The sequence below is a fragment of the Camelina sativa genome, chromosome 17 (genome assembly GCF_000633955.1).
Source record: "Camelina sativa cultivar DH55 chromosome 17, Cs, whole genome shotgun sequence".
Taxonomy (NCBI): Eukaryota; Viridiplantae; Streptophyta; class Magnoliopsida; order Brassicales; family Brassicaceae; genus Camelina; species Camelina sativa.
Window position 1 is genome coordinate 13,549,340 of NC_025701.1, and position 21,000 is coordinate 13,570,339.

The 21,000-nt window shown below is 36.4% G+C and overlaps 2 protein-coding genes, 1 long non-coding RNA gene and 1 pseudogene across 12 annotated transcripts; 2 read left to right on the forward strand and 2 right to left on the reverse strand.

Annotated features, from left to right (window-relative positions):
* LOC104757072 (U3 small nucleolar RNA-associated protein 4-like) lies at window positions 4,228-8,377 on the reverse strand. The gene is made up of 11 exons (XM_010479785.2): window positions 8,138-8,377; window positions 7,884-8,027; window positions 7,511-7,802; window positions 7,354-7,417; window positions 7,087-7,200; window positions 6,847-7,009; window positions 6,488-6,635; window positions 5,566-6,146; window positions 5,302-5,480; window positions 4,897-5,157; window positions 4,228-4,815 (listed from the first exon to the last, which is right to left on the reverse strand). Exons 1-11 carry the CDS (start codon window positions 8,294-8,296, stop codon window positions 4,488-4,490), a joined length of 2,433 nt encoding a protein of 810 aa, XP_010478087.1. The 5' UTR covers window positions 8,297-8,377; the 3' UTR covers window positions 4,228-4,487.
* LOC104757073 (lecithin-cholesterol acyltransferase-like 1) lies at window positions 8,549-10,376 on the forward strand. The gene is made up of 2 exons (XM_010479786.2): window positions 8,549-9,085; window positions 9,386-10,376. Exons 1-2 carry the CDS (start codon window positions 8,682-8,684, stop codon window positions 10,281-10,283), a joined length of 1,302 nt encoding a protein of 433 aa, XP_010478088.1. The 5' UTR covers window positions 8,549-8,681; the 3' UTR covers window positions 10,284-10,376.
* On the reverse strand, window positions 10,732-12,154 carry LOC109129890 (annotated as a pseudogene).
* LOC104757075 lies at window positions 15,155-19,825 on the forward strand. 10 transcript variants are annotated; one of them, XR_002036327.1, is made up of 8 exons: window positions 15,157-16,797; window positions 16,900-16,944; window positions 18,005-18,010; window positions 18,228-18,404; window positions 18,676-18,770; window positions 18,867-18,994; window positions 19,142-19,670; window positions 19,787-19,825. It is a non-coding gene; the product is annotated as an uncharacterized LOC104757075 (long non-coding RNA). The 10 variants fall into 10 exon arrangements; XR_002036330.1 differs by lacking the exon at window positions 16,900-16,944 and adding an exon at window positions 17,590-17,634; XR_762363.2 differs by lacking the exon at window positions 18,005-18,010 and having other exon boundaries at window positions 15,158-15,530; window positions 15,660-16,797.

The window sequence follows — 21,000 nt, forward strand, 5'->3', positions numbered from 1 at the left end:
GGACAATCTGATGCCAGAATGGAGGTGAAGTTTTGGTGCGATGGCCATAGGAGTGGCAACGGGCTTGGCCATGCATATTCGTTCGACCAAGAAGATCCAGAATATACTTTCGTTGGTTGAGATGTAGCCCAGCTGATGTCCTTGTTGCCTCAATCCCCAAGAAATAAGACAGATCTTCATGTGCTTTGACTGAGAAGCGATTTGCTAACGCATCAAGAGTAGTAGTGAGGAGAGTATGGTTATTACCGGTGATAAGAATATCATCAATGTAGACTAGCATGTAGACCACAGATCGTCCTTGCCTCAAGATGAACAACGATGTATCAGCCTTGGAATTGTAGAAACCAGTTGCCAAAAGAATTAGCAGGGCCTCAAGAAATTAAAGGGAAGTTTCTTTAGCTTCCTCTTCTCAAGTATGTCCCGAATATATGTCTCTGAACTGGTTGTGTATCCAAACCCTTGATAACTTCCATCCCTGGTTTCTCTCTATAACCAAGATTGCACTTTTTGATAGATGCCGTAAATATATAAGCTGGGGTGAATGCAAAATAGTATGTACTATTATGTAATACGAGGTTATTATGGTGTTCTCGAATAAATTATGTCTCTAGCTTCATTGAAAATATATTTGGGATTTTTTTTTTCTTCTCTACCCTGGTGTAAAAAGATAATTCCAATGTGGTGTGTGTGCGGCCAATCGTTGGGCGTGGAGAGTATCCAAAGTGAGAGTTAGAGCACCCAAATTACAAAAAAAAAGAGACTTACTCTGGGTCTGGGACTAGTTGGAAGCTCCTTACTCACACTTCAAGATTCACTACGTATACCGATATTTCATTATATACTACACGATCTGGACTTCTTAGTTTGGTAGTGAAAAAGCACGGCTATGTGATGCTTTATTTGTTTCTTAACACGAGTCACACGTGTTAAGGCATGGAAAAGTTACATACAAAAAAAATTAGTTACGTTTGTTCATTGGTTGTGCTAGCTGCTTTCTTATAATTTTAGTTTCACACTCATTTATTCCCTCCGATTAATTGTTTGTTGGTATTAGCGTTTGCGTAGCATTTTATATATACATATAGCGTGTATTTTTATTTTAAATTTGTTAAAAATATTCTTTTTGGATATTATTTTTCAAAAATACATTTTTTGAATATTTTTATTTTAACCTTCTTTTACATAATTTTAATAGGTTAAATTAATTTTTAGAATTTTTTTTAGTTTTGAAGAGTTAAGGTTTGGAAACACGATTTATGAGTTGAGTGAGAATTGCGTCGGTCGTCTTCCCCATCGATTCCTTCTTCAACCATGTCTTCCGATGAGCTGTTTCCTAACGCTGCTTACATCAGCACACCCAGGAAATGTATCCTTGGAAAACATCTCTCCAACATCCACTTAGAGACAGTTGAATCCAACAGACTAGCTCTCCGTGAGCTTCTCTTCACTGAGGATACCATGGCGAGTTTCGTCGGAAAGAGCAGTGCTTATTATCAGTCGTCCTCCGCTTCTCTCTTATGTCTCTAAGCCGACAGGCCATTTTCGCCGAAACGCTAAACTGGGCCGGTCCTAAGGTTGGGGAGGCCTAAAGCTTTTTTTGTAATATTTTTAAAATATAATAATTGTAAATATAAGATACATAAAAAATGAACATTCAGAGGTTCAAACTCTCCCCAAAAGACATTTATTCGTACTACATAACCATTTCAGCTAAGAAAAATTTATATAGCCTAAAGCACATGTTTTGGCTGCCTTGTGGGTGGGCCGGACCTGACGCTAAATATGTTTGGGAAGTTCATGGCAATATTTGAAGAGGACCGGAAGAACTCTTTAGCAGGTTTTCTTGCATTTCATAGGGAAGTGTTTATGAACCTGTCTCAGCCAATCAAAACCGTTGTGATCTCCTCCGTAGGCTGTCTAGGGGGAGCTGTCTTTGGTTATACACTAGGGACTTTGTTGCCCCAAAGCACAACGCATGCATGGGATTCAAGCTCTTGTTGGTGGGCCATGTTTCAAGCTCAGGCTTTTGCTGGTGTTGCCAGCGTGTATTTTGCAATCACAGGCCTAATTGAAGGGATTAGGGGCAAAGAGAGTCTTCTCTCTGCCATGGTAGCAGCAGCAGGATCTGGTGTGGCTTATTTTTTTCTAAGTCAAGATTGGCAAGGACGACCTATCAACGTTCTCTATACCGCCATTGTGTTCACTGTAATTCAAGGATTATTTTATTGTTTGTCAGATGTAATCATATCAAAACCCAAGTACAAACAAACAAGAAGTATGCTCCATAAGATTGAGTTGGAGAAATACGAAAAAGAGTTTGAAAAGGCTAATCTGACCGATTTTATATTGATGTTGCTCACTGATGGTTTGTTAAAGAAAGCCAGCATTCCACCAGGAAGACAACTTTTAATACTACAACATATCCAGAGTTCCAAATATCTCGTGAAAACCATGCTAGTCTCACTAGGTCTAGAGAAGTATGAGAAGCACTTCAAGGATGATCATTTAAGAGATTTTGCTATGCCGTTTCTCACTGATGAGGATGTTTTACAAAAAATTGTACAACGGTGGTACACCAATTTCTTGACACATACGCTCAACTGTAGTGGTTGAAGAACTACCCATTTGAATTCATGATAGGGTTCATGAGTTTTTTTGTGTGTGGCATATTTAAGATGGTTCTTGGTTTTTTGTCTCAATTAAGACTCTAAAGTTGATCGTCACCATTGTTATGGTCAGGTTTGTATATTGTGGCTCTGATTGGCTTATTCAAGCTGAGTTACCATAAATATTTTAATTAAATGAAATTTGAAGTAAAAATTATGTGATAAAAACTGCAATTTGATGTAATGAATCACTGAAAAAATATAATTTATTAATCTTATTAAAATCATTGACCGATGACATTTCTGTTGTAGATATTACAATATGTTCTATTGAAGTAAATTTAATTTAAAATTATTGATAATTATAATGATTATTGAAAAATATTAGTTAGTACATTTAATAAAATTATAAAATATAAAATAATTTTAATATACTCAAAGTTAATTTAACTTTTTGTAACAATGGAAATTCAAAAGAATATTAATTACATATTTTCCATATTATTTACAATCTTATCATTTTTAAATTTTGTGCCTATTTTCATTTCAAATTAAAATTAAAAACAATAATTTTGGGAGATCTTTAATTAAATAAAACAAAGACAATAATTTTTTAAGGGAAATTCTCATAAATACCACTAAAATGAGTTTTTTCCAAAAATACAACTTTTAGTTTTTTTTCCAAAAATACCACTAAAATGTATTTTTCTAAAAATACCACAAAATAATACATTTTTGTTAGTGGTATTTTGGAAAAATAAAACTTAAGTGTGGTATTTTTGGAAAAAAAAATTAATTATGGTATTTTGAGAATTCATATTTTTTTAATTGATAAATGACTTAATTAAAAACAAAATATAAATTATTGTATTTTATAACTGATTTTTTAATATATAAAATAAGTAACTCAACTTACCACATCTCACAAATTGCTCTTGATCTCAATCACCCACATAACATAAGAAGAATGATAAAAGCTTGTTTCACCCAATTGTAGTTCTAATTCTCTATCTTAATTCGAGAACTTAATTACTCGTAGTTTAAATTTTGGTCTCTATCCTAATAGTGGTTTTGCCAAAAAAGTAATGCTCAACAATACTAAGACCAGCTATACCGGTCGATTCTCACACAGTTGCTCATTCACTAAAAACAACTAAATAATAATAAAAGGAGAAAGAAGGTGAGAAACGATTCTCAATTGAGAATCTATATAACCGCCTCTCGTTTCTTGACAGATGTCACATAGTCAATAGTTGAATTTTTTTCTGATTTAGTTTTTTTTCTTTGTCAACAAAAGAATTAGCTCAAACAAACCAATTTGGATTTTCTGATTTAATCTTTAAATAAATAATTATATTATACTAAAATTATTAAAATAATATATATTGAGCATCTCATTTTTTAACATGGACATGCTCTAATGTTCTTTCCAGAAAAAGTTCGTTAATGGAGTTTGAACAGTCCAAAGGACAGTAACAAAAAAAAGACCAATTGATCTGCGCTTAATTTGATCATTGAAGATATTCCAGAAATAAAAAACTGTCAATTGAATCATTAAATCATGGATATTTAATGGCAATTGCAATAGATTTGATGTTGCCCATTTTAGCAAGGTCGTTGCAAGAGAAGGTTCTTACTGTATAAATCTATGAGTCACAAAACTCAAAATCCAATGTATATAAGTATAACAGACAGAATAGAAACAATACTCATTAAGGCTCTTACAAAATTTTAGGCATATGGAAGGAAACATACTTCCTCACAACTTGGTCGATTCATCCTCTTGACACTCTTCCAACATTTCTATTGCGTTTTCCTAGTTGCTACTAATTAAGGGTCTCAAGAAATTATAGGCAACTTTCTTTAGCTTCCTCTTCTCGCTTATGTCCCGAATATATGTCTGTGAACTGGTTGTGTATCCAAACCCTTGATAACCTCCATCCATGGTTTCTCTATAACCAAGATTGCACTTTTTGATAAATGCCTTAAATATAGAACTGGGTGCTTTGAAGTTACCATTTCAAACTTCTTTCTCTTATTACTCTTGCTCTCTTTTTGATACTCCTCTAACCTACGTTTTTGAGCACCATTCCCCAGTTTCATACCAATGCTTGCAAGTTTACCTTCTAGCTTTTCAGACAGGTTGCATGGCAGATCCGTTTCTTCGTCTTGCTCAGCCGGCTTCCCAAATTCAATCAAACACTTAGCTCTGCTATGCAACCAAAATTATAAGTGTCAATATTATAAGGGCTTTGTCATTAGTGTAAAAATTTGAAAACCAATCAAGTACCTGGAGCTGTAAATGATTACAGACGAAGAACTTGGTGATGGCGAGAATGAGAGTCCTACGACCTCACCAGGAAATTCTTGGTAGCTCTTTGGCAAACAAAACGTCTGCAGTGGTGACCACTTGCTCAACTCTCTAGCCTCCACGTCCAACGCAAAGACCTGGTTTGAAGATGTCGAGATCACAAGCACACTGTTGTTCCTGGGATGAAAACCAGCCGCTGCAACAGATGCACCATCAAGCCTTGATATGAACCAATGCTGCCTGTAATCAGAATTAGAGCATGAATGAAAAAATATACAAGCAGGTGCTTGAATATGTGCACGCCATACTTATATTTTCTCTGCAGATATATTGACTGTGAACAAGTCTTTATTGTAAAATGAAACGGGGTCAGAAAATGTTCACCTCTGCGTTTCCAGGTTGAACACATATATGTCCCCAAAGCAATTGATAGCAGCTAACCAATCATCATTGGAGCTACTATACAATTTTGTGATTGGAGGCTCGCGAGGAGATTCACCTTCCTTCCCATCCTGGCGTGGAGTAAAAGAATGTAATAGGCCCATGCTACCCAAGTCAACAATCTGCCAACAAATAAAGTTCAGATGTTCGGCAAGGTCAAGCAAGTCAACAAAAAAAATGATTACTAGCAAACAACTTGGCACATACATATATCCTTCTATCATGTCCAGCAATTATCAGCCGAGAGGAGTCACAGCTGAAAACCATGGAATGAGCAAAAGGAAGATTCGGAAGTCGCTTTCTACTGGCACTCCATGCATTCTTTCCAAGTTTATTTTTCTTCAACTCAAACAGACTTGGGCGAACTTGATCAGAATAAGCAAAAACTGATCCTGTGTTAGAAATTGCACTGCATATGATCTTCCGGGCATCTTTACTTTTAACACGAACCAATGGCTTGGTGGAGACACGCCCACTAGAATCATCACTTATGTGAATACGAAGAATATCTAAAGAACAAGATTCTTGAACCAAGAGAAGAGAAGTCTGATTGAACACTGTATCATGTACCATTTGCATGGGTACTCTCTGAGGCGCAGGACATATATCATGTGGAGGGAACTTAGTGAACTCTTGAACCGAGTATGCATAAAGCTTTGCATCATCACCAGCTGAAATGAGCATCGGAACCCCCAAATGTGCCCATTTATGGTAACTGAAACCAACCGGCTTTTCTTTCCTGCGCTGTTTTGGACTTGTTACTTTTGCATTAATGTCTGGCCGGGAACCTGTAAAAGGTGGGAGCTTAAGAACCAAAAATAACAAAAAGTCTAGGTAGCTACTACGTACAAGACATTAATCCTATATGCAGTTTGATACACAATATGCCTAAGTCAAAATCGGTGCTAGGGTTTCTTGAAGTAGTTTGATAAGGAATTAGGTTACTAGTTTTACATTGGATTTCTATTTGTAGCCGAATGAAGAGTTCTTAGGATACTCATTCTTTTTTATTGAACGCACTGCGTTTTCTCTGCGTTTGTGATCCTAAAACTTAACACATTCAAACATGAATTTAATTATAAACCATACTGGACAATCTGATTATAGTAGAACTCAAGAAGCCACTGACCTTCCCAACTTATTGGCACTGCGACAGTTAGAGCCCTGATGTCATGTGTATGAGCCCTTACACAACCGATATAATCCCACTTCTGAGTGGAAGAAGGTTTAACATCTTGCGATTCAAATGTACCACCAGAGAGCTTATATAGAATAACCTGCAAACGAATGAACAGAGTATCAGAAAGTTGTCACCATTACAGCCAAACAGCAATATCTAATGTTCTGTTAAAGCAGGAATTTTTCATTTTAGTTATATGTGACCTTAAAATTGGTCATAGTATCTGTCTCTAGTTTCTAGAATATTTAATATATACCAATTGTTAAATGAGATTCACATGAGTGAACACACTAGCAGTATCATTTTACCTGTCCATCAGCGCCTGCAGAAAACACACGGTTATGTGTTGGGGCTGCTGCAAGGGCATTGACATCACCCTTGTGATTAGAATATGCCTGTAACAGGGTTCCATGCTGGCTATCCCAAAACTGGACACTTCCTGTACTATCTCCACTAACAAGAACTCCACACCTACGATGTAGATCATCAGCAATAGGAAAAGAAAGACACAAAACTAGTATATGAGTACGATAATTTTTATTTTTTACCTTAATGAAAGAAGTGACCAAATGCAGAGCTCAGAACCATTTCCCAGTCCTCCAAGTCCAACAGTGATTCTATATACCTCACGGCAGAGATTAGCATCCCAGCACCTTATCAGCCTACAAATAATTGTTGGGAAGCCGGAAAAATCAACATTAGCCAAATTAAAGAATATTCACTCACGGGTCTTCTTTCAAACCAAATATGCATCTCTAAGGAAATTAAATAATATGCATCTCATACAATTACAAAGTACCATAAATTATCCTCACCCATCACTACTGCCTGAAAAAATTCTCTGTGCGTCCGAACTCCACGTCACACTTAAAGCACGACCTACGCAAATTCATCATTAATGTTCCATAACGCTCTAAGCACATAAAATAACGAAGACTAAAAATGATAATAAAGGGAGTAAAGAGTTCTCACCACTGACCCTAGGCAAAGATCTATAGTAGGTTAACTTGTCGGAATCAGAGATATAATATATCCTGACGCAGCCATCATCACAGGCAGCAGCAAGATGCCTATCCAAGACCTCCGCTTTCTCATCAACCTCGTCCAACTCTGAATCATCTTCAACTCCACTTTCCTCCTCGTCATCTGATTTCTCACTCAAGTACCCGTTCTGAATCAGCTTAGCTTCTTTACCTTCTGCTTCAGTTAAAAGAGGTGCCAATGCTATTTGCCAGATTGATACTCCAATTGACTCTAGGACGATCTGAACAAATCAGATAGATAAGAGACACAATACAAGAAGCTACAAGCTAAGAATTTTTTTTATTTAAAGTGTGAAATTCACCTTCTGCTTCAAGTCAAAAAGATCCCACTCCGAAATTGAGCCATCGATGCTTGAAGAAAACAACCTAGCGGAAGACGAACCTTTAGAACCAGTACCAAACCACGCAAGGTGCGAGATTCTCGATTTTGGATCTCCATGGATGCTCTATACTCATTAAAAGAAAGTGAACAAGTAACACAAATCAACAATCAAAGCTCTAATCGTCTCGAAAAGTGAAAATTGAAAGAGAGAAAACAAAAAACAAGAGGACGTACTAGTTGACAGTGCCAGGAGGAAGCACCGGGAGAAACGAGCCAGACCTCAAGAGAACCATCCTCTCGAGCTGCAGCGACCTGAGAGCCGTCGGAGCTGGTAGCAAGAGCTACCACCGGAGATGGTTTCCAATCGATGGAGCTGCACTTGTACTCAAACATGGAGGCGACGGAGAAAGAAAACGAGAGAGATGAGAGACGACGACGCAGCAGCAAAATTAGCGTTTAGGTTTTTTCAAGGGTTTTGACTTTTTCTTTTGTTTAAAAAGCGGGCGGGTTGACCTGACCCGTTGGGCTTTAAATCGGATGGTTTCAATTTAAATACGTTGTATTATGCCACGTTGGCGAATTACAAAATAAGAAAGGGACTAAAATGAAACCATATACTAGATGGGGATGGGTAAGCGTGTTTCATAGCTACACCATATACTACTTATCATCTTTATGACTTGATGAGTTTTTAGATACTATACTCTGCTTTTCCAAATTCAATGGACAATTTTTCCAAATCTCCAGCTTTGATGAGACTCTGTTTCTTAGAAACAAAATGAAGGAACCGTCTTTACATTATTTGGTAGTTATAGGGATGCTTGTAATGGCGGCGACAATGACCTCGATGTGTCAAGCTGTGGGTAGCAACGTGTACCCTTTGATTCTGGTTCCAGGAAACGGTGGTAACCAGCTAGAGGCAAGACTGGACAGAGAGTACAAGCCAAGTAGCGGTTGGTGTAGCAGCTGGTTATATCCGATCCATAAGAAGAGTGGTGGATGGTTTAGGCTATGGTTCGATGCAACTGTGATATTGTCTCCTTTCACCAGGTGCTTCAACGAACGAATGATGTTGTACTATGACGCCGATTTGGATGATTACCAAAATGCTCCTGGTGTCCAGACCAGGGTTCCTCATTTTGGTTCGACCAAATCGCTTCTATATCTCGACCCTCGTCTCCGGTTAGTACCTTCCAACATTGTTTCGTTTTGGGACATAATATTTGGGGCATCATATGTTTTTATATAAATAGCCAATTTATCTAACTAGGTTACTTGGAGGTAATGTGAATGTTATGTCTATCACAATTAAGGAGAGAATCGTGATTTGTAGCTTGACCATTAACCAAAAACCATAATAAACCTGATCGTCCCTTCTCAATGAAGCTAGAAAGCTGTCCCTTAATAATATTACTACAGTGTGATGAATTATAAGGACGATAAATAAATGTAGCTTAACAATATATAATGTGTGATTTGCAGAGATGCCACATCTTACATGGAACATTTGGTGAATGCTTTAGAGAAAGGCTGTGGGTATGTTAACGACCAAACCCTCTTGGGAGCTCCATATGATTTCAGGTACGGCCTGGCCGCGTCAGGCCACCCGTCTCGTGTAGCTTCACAATTCCTACAAGACCTCAAAAGTTTGGTGGAGAAAACAAGCGGCGAGAACAAAGGAAAGCCAGTGATACTACTCTCACATAGCCTCGGAGGACTTTTCGTTCTCCATTTCCTCAACCGTACCACCCCTTCATGGCGCCGCAAGTACATCAAACACTTTGTTGCACTCGCTGCACCATGGGGTGGGACGATCTCGCAGATGCAGACATTTGCTTCTGGAAACACACTCGGTGTCCCTTTAGTTAACCCTTTGCTGGTCAGGCCGCAGCAGAGGACCTCCGAGAGTAACCAATGGCTACTTCCATCTGCCAAAGTGTTTCACGACAGAACTAAACCGCTTGTCGTTACTCCTCGAGTTAACTACACAGCTTACGAGATGGATCAGTTTCTTGCGGACATTGGGTTCTCTCAAGGGGTCGTGCCTTACAAGACAAGAGTGTTACCTTTAACAGAGGAACTGGTGACTCCAGGAGTGCCAGTCACTCTTATATATGGGAAAGGAGTTGATACGCCGGAGGTTTTGGTGTATGGAGAAGGAGGATTCGATGAGCAACCAAAGATTAAGTATGGAGATGGAGATGGGACGGTTAATTTGGCGAGTTTAGCAGCTTTGGAAGTTGAAAACTTGAAAACCGTAGAGATTGGTGGAGTGTCGCATACCTCTATACTTAAATATGAGATCGCACTGAAAGAGATTGTGAAGCAGATTTCGATTATTAATTCTGAATTAGCCAACGTTAATGCCATGAGTGTATGAGAGACCAGTAGTCAACTATTCCATCAGTTTTAGTTGTATAATTTTTTTTTAGATATAGAAGTAATTTACAGAGACTTCACGGTGTTTGTTTAATTTGGCTCGCACACAATTGTTTTAGGTCTCTGATCTAACTCCTTATACAAGGTAATCAAAATAATAAGAATACTGATATAACTCGAAGAAAATAATCCAAATGAAATTAGTGATCTGAATCTGAAGATAGTTGTATACATGTGGAACCAGTCCCGTCTCAAATAAATGTTAGACCCTAGATGAACTGATATTTTTGGACCCTTTTCACAAGAAATAAATTTTTTTTCTTTTTTTTTGGTCCCCAGCTCTAGGGTTTTTCCCAAGTTTTGGAGTGGTCCCTGGGCTTTCGCCCCTCTCGCCGCCCCCTTGAGCCGGGGCTGTGTGGAACTCGTAAATATGACAAGCCCTCGGGTTACAAGTCATGTGCTTGGTGATTCCCTTTTTGGTCCTCCAAGAAGTGTTCCTTATTGGATTTGAACCAAACTTGGAACATAATTCATAAGAAGTGAGTAAGCTGATCCGTGTGCGCAATTTCCACCATGAAGATCCACTTGTACGTGTTTATTTTCTCCCACAAAGTAAATGGTAGTGTTGGGAAACCAGTACCTCTTGCAACACGCTACAACTTTGTTATGTTCGTCCGCCAAGAAACTGATCCAAATAAATTTATAAATAACCTCATCATGAGAGCTTTGCACTGTTACCAATTTGCTCCATGACATGACTGTTCCTATACTAGTTGTTACCCATACATGTAAATCCATTGAAAATGTGTCCTTATTTAGATAACCCAACAGAGAAATTTTCTCTTCTCCAACCACTGATAAAGCTGTATAAACATAAGGAAACGGCTGAGGAAGAGACAAACTTTGAAATTTCTCTGTTGTGAAATCAAAACTTACTAAGAAATTAGGATATGTCTCCCCTTCTTGATCACTTATCCTATCTTGAGCAACAAAATAAGTATTCCCCTTTACAGATACGCCACGACAATTTATATTTATACTCCACTCAGTAGTCACACCAAGAACACTCCAAGAATTCGAGGTAAAGTCATAGATTTCGTACTCATTGTTGATACCATAATAATGTCGTTGACGATCGACCCTCAAGACTTTGTATTGCTTGCAAGAGGATTTGTTGTGGTAACCGAGAGCCCATAAGTCAGATTCTTCGTAGCTGTTCCTAGGCTTAATCCACTTGGATTCCCCTGAATATGGATTCCAAACTACTAGTCCATTGTCCTTGGTGGTGCATAGAAATAATCCATCGCAGTGAAAGATGTCATGTATATCGACTTGTGAAGATTTAGAAGACGGATCTTTAAGGTAGAACTGAAAAGATGGAGCAGTGTCGTTGTGAATTCCATGAAGATTGATCTTTACTAAGTAAAGCCTATATATAATCAATCAACATGATAATCAGAGACTCCTTTGGTGCATTAGCAGAGTGATTCTTAGCAAAGCTCCCAGTTTTCAATAGAGCCTTCCATTGTTTTGATGTTAATTGCAATCGTACCAGAGATTTAGCAGAGACCCTAGAGATTATATCTTCTTGCAAATCCACCGGAAGGCTTCTCCACTCCACCCCAAGGCAGCTCAAGATACAAAGAAAGAAAGACCTAAAACCCTAATTATTATTATTATGTTTTCTACTTTTCTGTTTTAAAAATTGAGCAAGGAAAGAGACTTTAATAACTTTACATACACTAGGATAGTACCCGCTACGCCGCAGGATTGTTTTATATTTTGTTTTTATTTTTATTATTTTTGGATAATTTTATATGTGTTTGTGATTAAAAAAAAATCATTATTAATATAGTTTCTAACAATATTCATTGGTAATATTTTCGGTTTTACGTTTTTATTATTATGTATTGCTAGTTTTAGTATTGAAATGAAACTGTAGATTAAAATCATTTTTTCCTGTATTGGAGGACCATTATTATTGTTAGTTGTGTTGTTTTATTTAATCAATTTTGTGTTTGATATTTAATGTTTTTATCAACCGAGGAGATTTTTAAGAATATTTTGTTTTAAAAAAATTGTTTGATTGTGTTATATCAACTCTACTTCCTTTAGTTCCTTACATGGTTTTTAGATTAGTTAATTAATTATTAAACATATAATGAAAAATGTTTTTTCTCGCTTCGGAAAAATTAACTCATATGAGTCAAACTTGTGTTCAAAATTGTCCAACCATTTTTGTTTTCGGACATGAAACTTTATTGAATGTTTTTAATCAAAAAAGAAATCCATCAAAACATTTTTTTGTCATTAACATCTCCTTTTTGGGATTTATGATGAGGCTTTTGATCTAATGATGGGGTCTGGTTCACCTTATGTAAAAGTAAAACCCATTCTGGTTATATATATTGAAATCAATCATCGATCATAAATACTACTGGTGTCTGCTGCGGAAAGTTCTCGTTGAAACAAAGTTTAATCCAGTTCGGTGTACGTATATATTACGGTCAAGTTTGGTTTAATTTCATTTAGGCGATGTTTATTTCACGTGGCAAAACAATATGCCTTGTACTTCAATTTTAAAAAAAAATCTATTAATTTATTAATAATTGACAAACAAATCAAAATATTAAAATCTATACTCAAGCTTTTTAGTATTGATTGTAGTATTGTACACATACATTGTCTTCTTTTCTTTTTAATTGGTCATCATCAATATGTCGTCTCTTTCTCTCTTTGTCGACCTTTATTCTTGTTGCAGGTTTTAGGCATTAACAAGACATAACAACATACACTTTAAAACATATTTCAATCTAGACATCAACACAAAAACTGATCAAAATATATTATTTATTAAAGACAATCCAGATAAAGTTTATATTTTGACAAGAACTGATCCAAAAGCAAAAGAATATATGCAAAAGTAAAAAAAAAAATTATGTAACAGTGGGTTTTGGTTCAATCTTGGTTCTGTCCTAAGTATGGGTTTTATTTAGCTACTACTTAATTAGGTTTTTCCTAATCTTTTGGGCTTCCATCATTGGGCCTTGCCCTGTAAACATTTGATTTCTCTTGTTTTAATTTGAATGCCCTTTTAACAAAAAAAAAAAAAAAAAAAAAAAAAAAAAAAAAAANTGATCATATGTCACAATTTATTTATTTTATTTAGAACATATCTCAAATTGATTGTTGTAGAGATTCGGGACAAAGAGACTTTGAATTTTTGCAAATGCTTCAAGGAGCAATTAGTTTCCGACCAGATAAATCAACTCGGTCCAATGATGCTTCGAACTCCGAAGCTTGATGCAATGTACTCACAACTTTTTCCTTGATTCTCTCCTCCGCAACTTGCAAATAAATCCACTCAGAAGCCTCCTCCTTCCTCTTTTCTCCATCCTCAATTTTAATCTCCAAATATAATCTCCAAAACATATTTGGATTCTTAGTGTTTTTTTTTTTCACGAAATCTTTTTAAAAATTAGGAAACGGGTACGCGTATATATATATATATATATATATATTTTTTTCGTCTGAATGATTTCATTGATATACCACAGGTGAATTACAAGGTGAAATTACATGAGCTGGCAAGGAAATAAATCCTTCCAGAGGCTAAAGACGGCAAGCACAAAACGCTTTCAGAGACTTAAGGAGAAAAAACCCAAACAAACCTAAAACATTACATCCATTAGATTACAACCCAGATCAAGATCTAGAGATCCAAAAAAGACAATTAAAACTTAAACCTTCTTTAAAAATTAAAAACAGATCTGAGACAAGAAAAATCACACAAACGGATTAAAATACCAGAATCTCCTTTACCACAATACTTAACCTGGATTGAAGTGCTGTGCGATCCTCTTTTTGTTTCTCCGGCGTGGAACTACGGAGGCGTTGAGACACCTTCAAGTCCTAAATACTCTTCAAGAGGAAGAAAGGGATCTAGATCTACGATGGTGAGATCTCTTCATCTTAGACAGTGAGAGGAAACCGGTTGTAAACTGTCTCTACCAAGATAGAAGCGGCCAGATCTGCATCTGTGCTTGACTGAAACACAAGAACCAAACAACAAAGCAACAAAGCTAAGGATAAGAAGATTTAAGCTTTTAAAAATCTAGATATGAAAAAATCGGATGCCGTTGGAAGAAAATGATGGATGAGCCGAGAAAAAAAGAAACAAAGCTAAACAAAAGAGAAGAAACCGACTCCAATGCTGAAGAAGCCACCGGAGCCGGTTAACCTAGACTAGCGGCGGCGAGTTTGTGTTTAGAGAGAAGGGAGAGCTTTTTCTTTTTATTTTTAGAGAGAGAGAAAATGATATGGGGTACGCGTATATATATATAATATATGTTTTTGTATAATTTAATTGTATAGTTATGAATAATTCAAAATATATATCTTAAATTGTAGAGTATACCATATACAGTAAAACCTCTATAAATTAATAATGTTGGGACCATGACATTTTATTAATTTATAGTGATATTAATTAATCTATAAATTAATATTTATTATTTTATAGTGTAAATTAATAATTATTAATTTATAGATATATATTTTAATTGTTTAAATTCTTAAAAATTATTAGTTGAGACAATTTCAGAAAAAGAAGATTAAACTTTCGTATGTTATAAATTTTACAGTTTTAGAATTAAATTTTTAATATACAGAAAATATTATTGACCATAATTACAAATACTATAAAAAAAGGGAAATTACCTAGAATATTGCATAAAAGTAGGTTTATTACTAGACTAATACGTTCAGATTTCTGTCTTACTAGAATAACACATAAAAGTTTGCAAATTACTTCTATACCTGAGTTGTGTGTTTTATTACAGATAATACCATTTACATTTAAAATTGTCTTTGATTTTGAAGAGAAAGGAACACAACAACTTTGAAGGATCGATTCCTAAATTTTTTGGATTCTCTTAAATAAAAACATCAGATTGATTCCTTCTAATTTGATTCTATCTTCTTCGACTAAAATTATGGCAAAAGAAAAAAAATAATCAGAGCTGGACAAATGTTCCGTGGGCTCACGGTTCACTTTCTCTTGAGAATAAAGTTTCAGATCTAGTTTTTGTTTTGCCTGAATTATCGTCCGAGCAGCAACAAGAAAAGTGAGCAATCTTTCACTCCCGTCAGCGCAGCGGTGGGTTTCTGACAAGCAACGCGGCAGTGATGCATCCACGGTGGCTGGGATGTGTGTTGCAGAGCGACGGAGTTATCCAACTTGGGAAAGGTGAAGATATCAGTATCAACTTGGGTCCTCTTGAGGAGTTATCCAACTTATTCAAAGCTGATCTGCTTCTTTGTGAATCCGGTGGAGGTGAGGTTTCAGTTCTTTTACCTGCGTGTGTCTTTGATTCAGGTCAGTTCAAGGAGCTGAAATCGATACTTCTCCTCCGTTCGGGTCAGTTCAAGAAGCTGTGACCCGATTCAGTGGTCGTGGTTCTTGGGTTCCTTTCAAGCTTGAAGACAGTTTCGTAAGTTTTGTTCTTTTCTCAGTTTCTTACATACAAACACATTTGATCCTTTGATTTGTGACCATTGCCCATTGTTCTTGAGGTCTTTTAACTGAAGTTGAGTAAAGTTTCATGATTTCTGTTGAGGGTGGAGGTGAGGTTTCAGCAGAGAGCTTGCTGACTATATCATCTACATCATCGATGTATCCGCTGGTGATAAAATACCCCGTAAAGGTGGCCCTGGCATATTTGTTACATACACAATTGCGGAAAGCCCCCTCCTTCAAGAGGCAGCGAAGTGAACGTTCGATTCCGACAGCGGCGAGAAAGAGAAAGAGAGAGAAAATGACTAAGAAAGCTCCCAATTCAGGGTTATCGCGGCCTTTGTCTCTGTCGTGCAGTGGAGGCTTTCTTGTAGAGCAAAGTTTACAGAACAAAGTTTTGGTTTTTACCTGGTTCTGCTCTGATTTCCTGATCTGTTTAGGGTTTAAGGGGTCTTCTTAGTCTCTCTTGTGATTACTGATTAAGTGGTTAGGTATGCAATTTGGATCTAACTGAAATTAAATTTGAGAGCTTTATGCTATTCAACGGAGATGGGTGAGAATAATTAGGGAGAGAGGATGGATGTTAAACTTTTGTTAATTTGCGTTTTGAAATTTTTTTACAGGAACGTAGATTTAGCTGTGAAGTCAAGTGAAAGTGTGAGAAGGTCTACAAGACTGAGACTTCAGCCATTGAGAAAGCCAAATATAAGCCAGAGGAAGAAACCTGCTAAACTTTGTTCCAAGATGCCTAAGCAAACTCTATTAGATTTTAAGCTCAGCTGAACTTCAAGGCAGTCCTCTCTTAAGGGGAAGTTTGTCTGTGCATTTTGCCATTGGTCTTTAGGATTTGTGTTGTTGTTATGTGTTACTTTTAGAAAACATACAAAGAAACACCTTTTGTATGTATTTTCCTCATACTGCGTTATGTTTTTGGTTCCTTAGGGAGGATTTCCGGAAGCAATATCAAGAGCAGAATCCGGAGGTCAAGTCCATGCGCGAGGTTGTAAAGAATTACTTTGTTGTATTCAAAAGTAAAAAATTGTGATGATAATATTCACTTTCGTTCGGTTGCTGAATCTGTTATAATCTTTATTCTATTCAGATTGGGAAGTCATGTGTAGAGAAATGGAAAACAATGATATACGAGGTAACATAGGTTTTTCTCTTAAGTCCCAGTTACTTTATTGTCTCTTGGAGNGATTAGGGAGAGAGGATGGATGTTAGACTTTTTTTAATTTGCGTTTTGAATTTTTTTTACAGGAACGTAGATTTAGCTGTGAAGTCAAGTGAAAGTGTGAGAAGGTCTACAAGACTGAGACTTCAGCCGTTGAGAAAGCCAAATATAAGCTAGAGGAAGAAACCTGTTAAACTTTGTTCCAAGATGCCTAAGCAACCTCCCACTGCTTTCTTTTATTTCTTGTAGGCACTCATATGATTGCAAATTGTTGTCTATTAGATTTTAAGCTCAGCTGAACTTCAAGGCAGTCCTCTCTTAAGGGGAAGTTTGTCTGTGCATTTTGCCATTGGTCTTTAGGATTTGTGTTGTTGTTATGTGTTACTTTTAGAAAACATACAAAGAAACACCTTTTGTATGTATTTTCCTCATACTGCGTTATGTTTTTGGTTCCTTAGGGAGGATTTCCGGAAGCAATATCAAGAGCAGAATCCGGAGGTCAAGTCCATGCGCGAGGTTGTAAAGAATTACTTTGTTGTATTCAAAAGTAAAAAATTGTGATGATAATATTCACTTTCGTTCGGTTGCTGAATCTGTTATAATCTTTATTCTATTCAGATTGGGAAGTCATGTGTAGAGAAATGGAAAACAATGATATACGAGGTAACATAGGTTTTTCTCTTAAGTCCCAGTTACTTTATTGTCTCTTGGAGTTTGCCAACATACTTAGCTCTGTCATATTCTAAGAGTTTCCTCAATAACATTTGTTTGAATGATATGTGAATGCATGGAAATGGAATCTGAAATATTGTGTAATGATTACATGCTAGTGTATATAGAGGTTTAGATATGCTTCTGATCTGGGTCGGCTGTTGCCATATTGCAATTCACACTGTGTAGTTTTCTTCTTCCTTTGGCGAACAATATCAATATCTCATTCTTTTTCTTCTTGCTACTCGAATGATGTTTAACTGGTTGAGACTGGATCGAAGTTTCTTATTCATAGATTGTTTGTTCCTCTACTGTTTTGTAGGAAAAGGTAAAGTATTAGATCATCTTTATTGGGACTTCTTAGTCAGAACTCTTAACTTTAGTCTGATTAAAAATAAATCAAAAATAGCAATATTTCTAAGAAGAGCTTCTTAGTTAAGACGTTAAGAAGCGTCGACGTGCTCAATTATTGTTGGGTGAGGGAAAAAAGATTGATAATTTTTTCTTCCTCCTCTCTCTCTTTGTCGACAATCAATTGCAAGCAGAGGAGGAAGATTCAATTTGTAGTGACCGACGACAGATATCAACGACGACTCTAGTGCATATAATCCGCAAGTTTTGTCTTTGAAATCGGAGAGTCACATTCACCAAATTGGAGAGTCACAGTCACATTCTCCGGTGGATCCGATTTGCACATACACGTTGGAGGAGGAACATGAAAGGTTTATACTTTTTCTGGAATCTATATACGTTAGGTTGGGATTTCATCTGGAAAAATTATCACGGTGAAAAAGCTCAATATTTGTTTTCGAGTAATCAGTTAGTAGTTCTTTAGCTCTTAATAGACTTCGTGAAAAAAACATGTTCTGTTTAGTTCCATCCACAAAGAGATACAAGAGATTAGATATTAGTAGCAGCAATTAGAAAAGCCCCCTCAAGTTTGGTCCTTTGGGAGATTGTAAACAATAATTCTCTTTCTTGGTGAACTTGAAGAGGTTCTGGAGGCAATACAAACTGTTGAGTTCCAACGCTGTATGGTCCCTCTGTTCCAACAGATTGCTCGATGCCTCAGTAGCTCCAATTTTCAAGTTAGTGATGGAACCTATATGCGTCTCAATGGTTCAATTTCTATCAGTTTGAGAGTTTCAGTTTATGTTCTTGATGTAATAAGTTAAATGCTTCAGTTTTTGTCTCAGATCTTGATTAGTTTATAATGAAGCGAGGAAGAAAGAGATGGAATCAATTTGATTCAGTTGCTTTGGGCTTTTTATTTGGTGAAGATTACAGTTTGTTTTGGTAGTGTTTTCACATGGTGAGCTTATGAAACAGTGACGGAACCTATATGCGTCTCAATGGTTCAGCTTATAACTTTGTATACTTTGTTTTGTTGTGATCAATGCTTGATTTCTGATTTTTGTTTGTTTGTTCTTGACCAGTTTTAAATCGGTTTTTGCTGCAGCTTGAATGGTTTTGTGTTGGTGTACCTGTGAGATTGATGGTCTGATTGTAGAGATGTGAGATTTGAGATGCAAGTGTTGGTGATGGAACCTAATTAAACAATTATATAAGTCATTGTTCTTAGCATACTAAAGATAAATAATTAAAGCTCTACCATAGTCATGATAGGTGACTTTCAGTTGGTTTTATTATCTTCTCTTTAGCTGATTTCATTGTATCACCGAGTTTGCAGTGGCTTTAAAGATCTATTTGATTAGCAACATTTCATTGAGGAGTTGAAGGATGATATTCAATGATGATTTTTTTTTCTTTTCAAAACTAAGAACCTTACTTATAAGAGTTTACCATTGGAGGAGTACAATTTTAATTAACAAACAAAAGGTTCTTAATTTATAAAAGTACACTTTTTAAAACTAAAAAGTGTAAGAACCCCAAAAATACAAACCTACCAATAAAGATGCTCTTATGATATAGTCACTGTGAAGAGGGAAGAGTTTCACAGAGAAATGACAGAATATAACAAGAGAATGGTACCCATGATTCATTTATCTTATGTTTTTGGTTAATATTTATTCACCTCAGTATCCCACTGATGCGGTGGTCAAACATCAGACGGAGCTTTTCATTTTACTGTTTATTTATGCAGGAATTAGGTGAACACGATGAATCAGAGACTGACTCAGAAAATTCTAAATAGATTAGTTTTTAGTTACTAGAAAACATTGTTCTAAGCCTTCTAGGATGGGTTGTTGTATATTTGACATTTAGAAGTTTCTCTTTCATTGAGATCATTCCCTGATACTCATCCTTCCGTGGACTACACTTGAAGATCAATGATTACTAACCTGTTTCTTGAAAAAGATGTTCAAGTTTTGGTAAGTACACTAGAGATAAATACAGATAAAGTCGCAGGTACTTTTCGATTTTCTCATGATATCTGCATGATATCTCCATTCTCCCAACACTATAGCACCCAATCAGTAAGTACCATCTCGCTTTGCGATGCTTGTGGCAATATAGGTTTTCTCCCGCAAGCAATCTCTAGCATCACTACACCGAGTGCAAATACATCTGAACTTGTACTTGCCTTTCCTGTTCTTGAGAGCTCAGGTGAAATATACCCAAGTGTACCTTCAAATCAACAACATTATGAAAGAAAGATCCTTTTTGAGACTAACAGAAATAAGCAAAATACAAAAAGGTACCTGCCACATGAGAGGTCTGAGGATCAATCCCGTGATCACAGAGCTTTGCAAGACCAAAGTCACCAAGTTTTGCCTTCATATTAGCGTCAAGGAGGACATTAGCTGGTTTAATATCCCTGTGGATAATCACATGCACCCATTGTTGGTGCTAGTAACAAAGTCCAGAAGCTACGTCTTTAATAATCTTGAATCTATGTGACCATTCAAGACTTATCATCGGTTGGTGGTAGAGGAACTTATCAAGGCTTCCTTTTGGCATACAATCATACACCAAGTAGAGTTCACCTTTGTGTCTGCAATAACCTTGTAGCCGAACTAAGTTAGGGTGTCTGAGACGCCCAATGGTTGCAATCTTAGTAATGAACGTGTGCCAACTGAGCTAAAGATACATCAACATATTAATGAAGACCACACACTCACTCAACTTGCAAACTCTGATTCTAGGACTAATTGGAGATGATTTGATATTTTGGGATTTTATAACCTATGAAACTATTGGTTAGGTTATTTTTTTGGATGTAGCCCTATGATATTTTGTCTACGTTTAACCTAGATAACAATCAATTGTTAATCGTTTGGTTTATCGTTTTTTTATTGTTGTTAACTGCACCTTCTGTACCCATTATGGATATAAAAAATATATATATATATATAT